An 11,319-nucleotide genomic window follows, 5' to 3' on the forward strand; every position below is an offset into this window, starting at 1 on the left:
AGACTTTCCCCAAAGGTTGGCAGCCTCCAGTACCCGACCCGGTTGTCGCCCGCCCCTTTCTGCCTGATACTCTCAAGCGCCTGACCATTAAGCGCACGAACGATGGCAGCCATCCAGCACAAGCGTGGAAAGGCCGGCCAGTGATCAAGGGCTTTCTGCCTGCGGAATGGGCTCTGCTGCGCAATTTGGAATACCTGTGAGTAGTGAGTAGCAAAGAATAATTTGTTTGGAATGCCTAAGCTCTGCGCCAGGATGTGTATTCATAATGAACGACTGCTTTCAATGTTATGTGCAATTATGTTCGTTTACCATTACTCAACTTTGCATAGCGTGCAATTTTATTTTTCCGACAGGATCATGCCAAATGCTATTCATTCATAAGATTATTTCTCGCACGTCATATGTATTTATGTGCGTGCCATGGCTCATTACATATTCATCTCATGGTTAACAATCCATGCATGTTCAACCAAAGCCTCATCACTTATTACACTTGCGTTACAACATATACGCAGGAAATAGAATGTGGGTAGCAGTAGCAGTAGCAGTAGCAGTAGCAGTAGCAGTAGCAGTAGCAGTAGCAGTAGCAGTAGCAGTAGCAGTAGCAGTAGCAGTAGCAGTAGCAGTAGCAGTAGCAGTAGCAGTAGCAGTAGCAGTAGCAGTAGCAGTAGCAGTAGCAGTAGCAGTAGCAGTAGCAGTAGCAGTAGCAGTAGCAGTAGCAGTAGCAGTAGCAGTAGCAGTAGCAGTAGCAGTAGCAGTAGCAGTAGCAGTAGCAGTAGCAGTAGCAGTAGCAGTAGCAGTAGCAGTAGCAGTAGCAGTAGCAGTAGCAGTAGCAGTAGCAGTAGCAGTAGCAGTAGCAGTAGCAGTAGCAGTAGCAGTAGCAGTAGCAGTAGCTATTACAGCGGGCCCCAGACCCCTAGGGATTACCGTAGGTAGGGCCATCGTGCCACAACGGATCATGCACTGCACTGGGAAACCTTAAGACACCTTGAACAGCAAGACAGCTCACCCCGAAGTTGGAGAGACTCGTTATCGGTTGACTTTGTCACCCACTACTCAAGAGGGATGTAGCCTAAAGGCCCGTCAAGAAGAAGCAGAAGGTATCAGCTCCAAAGAGAGGCAACTCTCAGAGCAACAGCAAGCCGCGGCTGAAGAAATATGGACACACAATAGCCGAAGGCACCCAGCGATTAGGAAAGATTATGACTAGTACTGATAAAGCAAGAAATAAGAAAAGCTATATATGAAATACAGATTCATGTGGAGCCTCACACAAGAGAACATCCCTGACAACACGAAGAATGGGGTGTCTAGGACCGACACCAGACCACCCTTATGAAGGCAAACCCAAAGATGCAAAACTCCTAATACGCACCTAGAAATCTACTACTGCATCACGAATGGCCTCTTCAACGAGATTCGGACCCGGACTTTTGGATGCATCTGCCCGTGTCACAGCCACCATAAATCTGCGGCCACGTTCTATGGCGCTAAGGGGTTGGTGACCACAGATCACAAACAGGTTCTTAAGCATCCATCGGGGAGTAATTCACACTATGCGAGTAGTGCATGCGAGTAGTGCATGCTGAGCGCACAAGTGTGCACATCATGACACGTGTCGACAATAACAATGTGTTGTTTATTGAGATCTGAATGGACAGCGTGATGCAGATGTTTGGTGCGGTTTGTATTAATTGCAGGGACTTGAGTGACGACATGGGGCAGGGCCTCATCGTCGGCCCCATTCCCAGCACCTGGCTGATGATGACCAAGCTGAGGACAATGTAAGCAAGGATGACATGCAGCAGCGACCGAACCAGCAGCCAGCGACTCACTGAAGCGCTAACAGAGCTAACTAAAATCTATACATATGTAGCTTTTCATAGCTTGTTTTCTTTGTTCGCACACTAGAGCGATCGAGGCCCCTTGCACAGTTGGCAGCCTCTTGCACAATTGGCAGCCTCTTGCACGACTGGCACTCAACATCCATCGCCCTCATCACTAGCAACCTACCGCTATTACCCTTACTGCGCTATGTGCTATCGATATACTGCAGTATATCGATTCATATATCAAACCGCGAGTTTGAAGTCTGCACCTGCTGCGTTCCAAGCAAATTAATAGTCTTTTAAATGCTGCCCCTGCTGCCCCTGCTGCCCCTGCTCCCATGGATCCTATTGCTGCTGCGTGCATGTACATGCATGTCACTCCTGCATGTGCGTATACGCGTGTAGCAACCTCACAGGCCACAGAAACGTCTGTAGAGACTGGCACCGGTGAGTTATGGGCTTCCGGTATTAACATGCTCGCATGAAAGTATGTGCAGATGAAAGTATGTACATGCATGCACAAACATGAACGTATGTGTGTTTGTGCATGCATGCACGTCTACAGCGTATACGCGGGTGCAGGTCCGTGCATGCATGCAACAATGCAGACCTTGCATGCTTGGCATGCTTATCTATCGTCCGCGGTGCCAGCCAGGTCTTGTTGGCATTTCAGTACTTCGTTGTCTCTATTTAAGGAATACAAACATTCATTTAGTATTGCTCTTTGGTTTGTATGTTGCCATCAGGCAACAGACGTATCTATGTTACGAATTGGCATGCTTTTTCGCCCTTGGATTGCCCCAGAATTGTGTCGTACAGGATTCGCCAGTATCAAGATAAGTTACAAGATTTATGGAACGTTCCTCTTCATCGATTTCACTATTATGGGTATTATTCTAAAAGTTCAAGTTACATTCCTCATTACAATATCACGATGTTCGATCTAAGTGGCGCTGGTTGGCAGTGGTACGACAAGGATACCGGCGAAGGTGAACAAGGGCGGCGTTAGTTGCCAAGTCAGGCATCCCGAATTCCCACTTCCAACATCTGATTTAAAGCAAGCATGCATCCTACTCAGTCAGCGCCTATATGTGTTTTTACACGACCTCATTCAATACTTGGGTGAGCAGCGGTGTCTTGAGGTTTTTATGCATCTGCATCGCCCGCCTTCATGCATAAGCTTACTTGCCTGACTCCGCACAGAGGCGATAGCTAGCAGCAATAGTATTAGATCTTCGTGCATTGATTATTTATAACGTTCTTATTATTGTTGTGATTATTATCATACTGCCTTTGTTGCCCACAAGAGTTGTTGATGGGATGTTACACTGTGGGCGGCCCGTCCCGATAAAGGACGAGCACCGGGGGCCCTGACCGGACACGAAACACAGCGCAGGGACGGGCGCGCGGCTCCACGCCCGTCTGTTCCTCCGCGCGCACCTCACTCCCTCACTCACACTAGCCGGGGCACTCTCCCAGCCCCTGGCTAGGCAATACAGCGGCGCAGGTAAAGCCCCCGGGGTAAAACCCCCTAACCAGCCCGCTTGCTAATAGTATGATCAACGTGTCACCCCGCCTAGACAGATTGCCATAGCCCGACGTACCGGCTTCGGAGTTGCTAACCAGCCACATATCCAATACACATTTCACTGAGTGTGGAGTCCAATTTCTATAGGATCCGTTAACTTACGCTGACACGCCTTGCGGACAAGCTTAATAATGTAACCGGGTGCAAAAATATATTGGCGTGTGCAGAAAACCCATTTAGTTGTAACATAAAATGATTTCTGCATATGGGTAGCACGCAATCTTTCTCTTGGCGCACCTGACGCGGCGTCATGCCATGTTCGGTAAAATTTTGGTCGTCTATGGACAGCAGGGTCATCGATAGGAACGAGAAATAGATCACTTTGGGCGCTAGGCTGATGTGCGGTGTTTCCTGTTCTCTGTGGCTTTTAGGCGTATAGATATTGCCCTTGGGCCCTCGGCTCGTATGGGTAGTTTTACAGGTATGGGGTCACGCACCCCCAACCATGTAACACACACGCACACACACACATGCACACACACACGCACACACACACAGACACACACACAGACACACACACAGACACACACACACGCACACACACACGCATACACACACAGACACACACACAGACACACACACAGACACACACACAGACACACACACAGACACACACACACAGACACACACACGCACACTAGATTGTACACAGATTCATGGTATAGATTAGTCCACAGATCATGCCATGGTACAATAGACGGATAGACCTCAAAATAGACGGTCTATAGACACTCCTCATCAATTTTACAGACGATTGCTATTAGTCACATGCCACTGACATGTAAATCTAACTTTCGTGTCTGGGCCACCATGACATACATACAGCTGGCTACACCAACGTTATTGCACCTGATGGCAAGTGTTGTTGGGACATCTACAGTGACAACTTTGCAGCCCGAAACTACACCATCACAGGTCCCTCTGGGACAAATGGCCCGTGGGACTACTCAGGCCAATGGTATGAGCGTGCGGACTTCTGTGACCGGGAGGGCGCCGCCTTCTGGCCGGCGGCAACAGATCCGAGGCCGCCCATTCCACCAGTTATGCCAAAACCGCCGGAAGCTCCTGCTGCTCCTCCGCTTCCTCCAAATGCACCGCAATTAAAAAGTCCGCCAAGGTCCCCAATTCTTCCACCCACCTCCCCTAGGTCTCCCTGGAGGATTACCACCTTACCGCTCTTTCCAGATGCCCCAAAGCAACCACCATTCCAACCAAACTTTCCATCTAAATGGAGCGGTGCATGGTCATCTCGCCCAATACTCCCTCCTCGAAGACCTCCAACACCACAGCTGCCGCCTTCACCCCTCAGACTTCCGATTTCCGTTTCACCCAGTCCAGCGCCTAGCAGAGTTCCACCAATCAGATCGCCGCCAACCAGTAGCAGCAGGCAACCAGCACCAAGTATCCCACAACCATCCAATGCCCCACCATCACCTCCCAGCAGCATGCCGTTACCGCCCTCACCCATCATGTACAACAACTGCTCTCTTGCCATAAAGGAGGTCAGCTTCGCCATTCCCTCCATCTCTAGAGGCCCATTCTACATCGCTATCTCGGTTCTTCACGGTGGTTCAGCGTACTGCAAGCTTTGTGGTTGCCGTGTGTCGTACATTATTTTGGAGCGCGGTGCATCAACGCTTTACACCTCTTCATCATCACCTTCAGCCCCAGAATCGGCAAAAGGCGGATACGTATCCGGAGATGATGGTTCGGGCACAATGGATGGCCCGAGTCCTGCAGCACAGCCCAAGCTGCCATCAATTGACGACCTATTCCAGCTTGGCATGAATCCAACAGGGATAGCGCTCCCTGGAGGCCTAAGGGTGAGCAAGAAGCTGACAGCGTTGATAAAGAGCAAGAGCCCCCAGCCCTATGTAGTATCCCGGAGGGCATATCACGGGATCTGCGTCCGCCAATCGGCACACTGAGACATGGCACGTAGCTCCACCGTAGCATTCTTTTTATTATATACTTCGGGTGTGAGCTGCGAACTAATAACGATAAGGAACAAGAACCATGCGTGCATCAAAAACCCTTCTATCCCATTGCGGCTGCATGTGTGGTTCTACCCGTTTTCCCTCAGGAAATGAATATTACCACTGTGCCGACGTCGTCCATGCCAGGGCAGCAAACTAATGAGAGCAGCGGCGGCGGGGACTCATCCAGCAACAATACAGACCCGGGGCACAGCAACAACACGGGTGTCACAGTCACACCCGGGGAGAGCCCAGCAGCGGCTTGGATGGTACAGCCCGAGCGCAGTGGCGACTACCTCTTCAGAATGGAGGTGAGAAAAAGGGCTCCCGCATGGGAGGATCCTGCCTTGTCTGGTTGAAAACCGTTTTCAATGTACGTGACGTGCATTCAAGCTTAAGACATCCCTAACTGATTTCAGGTAGGGACCAATTTGTGGTGGCGCTGGGTGGTGGTGGACATTGATCCTCCACGGCTTTCTGGGCAGCTGTCTGTGTCCAAAGCAACAGTGACATTCGGCAGCCAAGCCCTAGCTGCACAAAGCGGCGTTGGTAATGCTGCATCTGTGCGATACTTGCTGGTTTTGCTTAATATGTCCGAGCCCGTTCACAAATTTGACACGGCAACAGCTTTGCAGCTCAGTGACAGCGTATCAGTCCTCCGTGCGGAGTGCTTTGAGGACATTGAAACGGCAGCAAAGATAGCGGGAGACGCGCCGACCACGGTGGCGGCCACCGTGACGGCGCCCAACCCCCCTGGGCCACCGCCAACCCCAGCAGCGTCATCAGCTATCAGCAAACTGTTGCAGCTCGGAGACGGGGTCATGAAGTATGCTGTGGCATCTGGTGTGCCATTCGTACGGTCTTGCCTGGTTGTGTTGTACACCCCAGAAGGCAGCAGGGCATCGGTAACGCTGCCAGAGGGCGCTGTTCGTGATTTCACAGGCAACCTGAATTCCAGGTAAATGGCCGTGCGTCTGTGCCGCGTTGGGACCTACTGCTCAAACCCCCGGGCGCTTTCATGTACACCTGTAATTCGTGATATTGCCTTAATAATATGAATGTATTACGAAAATATGGGCGTGTCAATTGCACAAGCATTGTATTTAACGGTTACCAAGCTATAAAGCCATCGCAACCCGCCAAACGCAGCAGCAAACCCCACGTCGGTGTGTGTACTCGGTTTCGTGAGTGCGTCTCCCACCGTCGGTGTCTTCCGTATGAAGCTATGGGCGGACCTTCTGTAAAAGGCTGTGCCTCAGCTCAAGTCCATAATGTGGTAAAACGTCAGCCCGCGTCCGTTTACGTAGTCCGGTGGCTGACTTACGGATTCCGTAAAGGCCTAATTTTACGGGTTGGAGGGAACTGATTTTACGGAATGGTGGAACCCTTTTTTCTTCGAGTGGCATCCATCGTTCCTCTATCCTCTATCCGATGGTTGGCTGTGCCACATATGATGGCACGTGCTTGCACCTCTGCCCTTTTTCGTTAGCGTATGCTGCTTCCGCCGTGTCGAAGATAGATCGAGCACGTGTATGGATAGATCGATGTAGGGGGAACATGCACGCACGTGCAATAGCCCCCTCCGTATGTGCGCCTGCATGGGATATGCGACGCGTGGGCTTAACAGGGTCTTAACGGCTGCCCAACCACTGCGGCCCCTGTGTGACAGCTGTATTGATACTTACCAGCTTGTTTCCAACAAGCGATATGCTTTTATATTTTAATGCCGAATGAGGAATGAAAGATGGGTTCATAGACGCACCTTCAAAACCTTAATGAGCACGCACGCATTTGGGACGCCATCCGTGTAAATTTTAAGTTTGCACATCTTTGTAATACTTCGCGTCGTGTCATCAGGCCATTGCTTCTGGAGGCACAGCTGCCGGGTGCAGTGATGCAGTCGTCGTCATCCTCTGCCGATGCTGCGAGCACTTTGGGGCCGGCCGGCACCTTCATAAGCGGCTTTCTTTCCACCACCACAGCCGCCGCGGCATCGGCATCCTCCCTGTCAATCTTAACTTCACGCCTCTCCATGCTGCAAAACGCGTACCACTTTCAGGTGGGCACGGCGGCTGGTGGCTGCGTGTGTAGCCTGGGTGATAGGCTGTGGGGGTACTCCATCGGAGGGTAGACGCGTTAATAATGCTGTAAGCCCCATATTCCAGTTTCTCCTAGTTACACATATTTGTGCCTCGTCCATGCTTTTTGAACTCCAGTGAACCCGTGCACGTGCATGCCTTACTGTCTGGCCTGGTTTTTCATGACTCTGTGCATGTAACCGCTACTGAGACGATCTCCTGTTGCCCCGGCTCACGTAGTTGCTGGCCATGACTGCTAGCCTTGCTTCACCTGGTGTCAGCCATCGCTATCGTCTTGTCGCGGGTAACCTGCGCTGGTCAGTCATGAGCATCCAGGGCAACATCCCGATCCTGGATACCGCCTTTGGCAAACCGATGGAGGTCAAGGTGGCAGACCAGGTGAACTCAGCCACTGCGGGCCTGTGGTCGTCATCTGCAAGCGGCACTCCTAAACCTGCACCGCAGCTCCCAACGCCAGCGCTCCGACCAGCGGGTGCACCGACGGCGCGTGCGTTGCTTTCAACATTGAACGATGACAGTTATGCTTCCAGTTTTCGCAGCAGCCGCTATCGGCGGGACCGCTCCTTGGCAGCGGCTGTGGTGAATCCGATACCACAGCAGACACAACCTTCGTTGAGCCCTTCGGCACCGCCAACGGGCCTCAACATTGGCAGTAGCCAGCCGGCACATGCCAGCAGCAATTCTTCAGCAGCTAGCGGAGAGACCGCTAACACGTACAAAAAGCAGCAGGACAGCTTGATCGCTTGGCTGTGGAGCATGTCACAATTTTCATCTGGGGACAACAACAACAGCAGTAGCTATAACAGTAGTACAAACAACGACACTGTGGTGAACAACTACGTTATCGGGGGCGCAGCCAGTGGAAACGGCAGCGTGGATGTGTTGGCGGTTGACCCCAGTGGACGGGTCCTTTCGAAGAATGGTTCCCATAACTACCGAAGCTCAAACCTACCGCCTCCGCCAGCCACGGGGACACCACCTAACAACAGCACTGCGAAACCGACACTCCGAGTGAACACGCAAGACTTGATTTATACCCTCGGCACTGCGGTAGTCCTTTTGGCCGCTGTGATGCTCGGCCACGCTTTGGTGGCCCTCCTTTGTCGCCTGTACTTGGGGCCAGATCTTCCGGCTGTGCTGCAATTCCCGAGGATGGAGGTGGCCCTGGCAAGTAGGTTCTCGATGTCTATCCCCTTGATGTCTATCCCGTGTGCCCATCCCTTGATGTCTCTCGATGTCTACCCCCTTCGTCATCATCATGCAGAGGCGTCATCCCAGGGTTTGATCCGTTACACTACCTCTCCCTACGAACGCGGAGGGGGGTTAAGAACGTTCTTAAGTCGTTCTTAGCCCAGCCAAATTGATAAAATTGAATAATCATTAGAACGTTCTTACACTGTTCTAAGAACGTTCGTATGACCTCCGTTTATCTTAAAACCGTTCTTTCAAATTCTTTAGCATTCTTCAGGGCCCAGCAGTCTTATGTATTTTCTTCCATTCTTTGGGTTGTTCTTATACGTTCTTAGGCCAACTTATTGATTCTTTGTCTAAAGCATACTTAGCTGCTCTTTGGACGGTTTTAACCGTTCGCTAAGTATGGCACTCATTCTTAAGTCATATTCTCAGGAAATTCTTTTTGCTGCTTACATTCTTAAGCCTTAAAAATGTGGGATTCTTAAGGGGTGGTATGACGAAAAAGCCATTCAGACACAAGTTCCGATCTCTGCCTTCTCACGAGTACATTGCAGCACCCTTTACTTGGGTTTCCGCAGATATCTCAAGAATACTTACATTGAAATTCATGTAAGGTGTATTTCGCTGGAATCGAACCTAAGACTATTAAACCTTTATTGCTAAATTCTGTCACTAAACCTATGATTTAAGAGAAGACACCTCAAGATGCTAAAAGTCGTCGCAAGACAAATAAGTTCTTTATCTATGCTAAAACGTGTGCGTATACTGTGAGCTGCGCCAAGTGCCGTACACGAACATATGTGCGTGTACGACAAACAACTCAACACCTGTTCAGCAACTCAGCTATCAGCCCTGGCCCCTGTACAAAAACCTGGCGTGCAGCCTGAGATGGCCACATACCTGCTGCAGCCCACTGCCCAACACCATCCCTGGCTGCTGCAGCTGCATGAAAAACAAGAGGCGCCCCGAGGCCACTGCCATGTTTAGCTGAATCTAAATGGAAGCATCCTTGCTTGCCATGGAGAGGCTGGCAGACTCATGTGTTTTCTACAAGCCCCCACAAGAAGAGTTTGGGGCTACTGAAACTGTAGCAGTCGCTCACCTGGGCGGACGACTGGCTTTGCGGAAGCGTGGAATTTAGAGTCCTCGCTAAGGCAGGAAGAAGTCCAACCCAGCGACAAGCACTAGCATACATAGACCCGTACGAAACAATCTGAGACGGTGGCAGCGGAGTCTTGAACTCTGAACACCAAGTAGTCGTGATACTTAAGTGCCTCACCATAGCACCCCGCCCAGGTAGCTTACATCTTGGCCTACCTGCCGGAGATTCCCTACTACATTCCTGCCGTGCTAGGATACTGTCGGTGTATCCTCCGGTGGCAGGGTGGTACAGGAGGGTATCCTCCGGTGGCAAGGTGGTACAGGAGGGTATCCTCCGGTGGCAGGTTGGTACAGGAGGGTATCCTCCGGTGGCAAGGTGGTACAGGAGGGTATCCTCCGGTGGCAGGGTGGCACAGGAGGGTATCCTCCGGTGGCAGGGTGGTACAGGAGGGTATCCTCCGGTGGCAAGGTGGTACAGGAGGGTATCCTCCGGTGGCAGGGTGGTACAGGAAGGTATCCTCCGGTGGCAGGGTGGTACAGGAGGGTATCCTCCGGTGGCAGGGTGGCACAGGAGGGTATCCTCCGGTGGCAGGTTGGTACAGGAGGGTATCCTCCGGTGGCAAGGTGGTACAGGAGGGTATCCTCCGGTGGCAGGGTGGTACAGGAGGGTATCCTCCGGTGGCAGGGTGGTACAGGAGGGTATCCTCCGGTGGCAGGGTGGTACAGGAGGGTATCCTCCGGTGGCAAGGTAGTACAGGAGGGTAACGTCCGGTGGCAGGGTGGTACAGGAGGGTATCCTCCGGTGCCACCCCTTTGACACCGAAGGTTCTCCCCAAAGGGGAGGAAGCTTATCCCTTACGGTGTACCTCCCATGTCCCTTGGGTGTCCCTTGGGTGTCCCCTTCCACGTGTCCTTTGGTATCCCTTGGGTGTCCCCTTCCACGTGTCCTTTGGTATCCCTTGGGTGTCTCTTTCATGTCCCTTTGGTGTCTCTACCCTGTCTTTTGGGTGTCCCTTGGGTGTCTCTTCCGCGTGTCTCTTCCGCGTGTCCCTTTGGTGCCCTTGGGTATCCCTCCCGTGCCCCTTGGGTATCCCTCCCGTGCCCCTTGGGTATCCCTCCCGTGCCCCTTGGGTATCCCTCCCGTGCCCCTTGGGTGTCGCTTGGGTGTCCCTTGCAAGGGACACCCAATGGGGTGTCCCTTCCATGTCCCTTGGGTGTCTCTTCCATGTCCCTTGGGTGTCTCTTCCATGTCCCTTTGGTGTCTCTTCCCTGTCTTTTGGGTGTCCTTTGGGTGTCCCTTGAGTGCCGGAGACCGAATTTACCAAAACCTTCATTGACAGCTGCACCTGGCTAATTATTAACCACCAAGCGTCCCCTTGGTGGCAGAATGCTCAGTCAGGATGCAGTGGAGGGTCGAGCACATGATACGGATAGGTAGGAGAAGGATAGAAATGTGGACCCAGGAAGAGTCAACACCAACCCACCAAGGATGAGGATGGCAGAGGATGAGGGGATGCAGTCAGCAGGGTGTG

At 51.9% G+C, this 11,319-nt stretch overlaps 2 protein-coding genes across 2 annotated transcripts; one reads left to right on the top strand and one right to left on the bottom strand.

Annotated features, from left to right (window-relative positions):
• Positions 1-2,132: 2,132 nt before the first annotated feature.
• VOLCADRAFT_95847 (uncharacterized protein) lies at positions 2,133-8,856 on the top strand (the record flags this gene model as incomplete). Its single annotated transcript, XM_002954898.1, has 11 exons — positions 2,133-2,216; positions 2,246-2,276; positions 3,292-3,336; positions 4,243-4,534; positions 4,859-5,240; positions 5,501-5,704; positions 5,813-6,351; positions 7,251-7,452; positions 7,712-7,870; positions 7,937-8,663; positions 8,759-8,856. The coding sequence occupies 11 exons, from the start codon at positions 2,133-2,135 to the stop codon at positions 8,854-8,856; spliced, it is 2,763 nt and encodes a 920-aa protein (XP_002954944.1).
• Positions 8,857-10,153: 1,297 nt separating this feature from the next.
• Positions 10,154-10,570, bottom strand: VOLCADRAFT_45447 (uncharacterized protein; the record flags this gene model as incomplete). The annotated part of the gene is made up of 1 exon (XM_002954956.1): positions 10,154-10,570. A coding segment is annotated over one exon (417 nt), but the record flags the coding sequence as incomplete, so codon positions are not given.
• Between the last annotated feature and the right edge of the window lie 749 nt (positions 10,571-11,319).

This window comes from Volvox carteri (assembly GCF_000143455.1).
Source record: "Volvox carteri f. nagariensis unplaced genomic scaffold VOLCAscaffold_47, whole genome shotgun sequence".
Classification (NCBI taxonomy): domain Eukaryota; kingdom Viridiplantae; phylum Chlorophyta; class Chlorophyceae; order Chlamydomonadales; family Volvocaceae; genus Volvox; species Volvox carteri.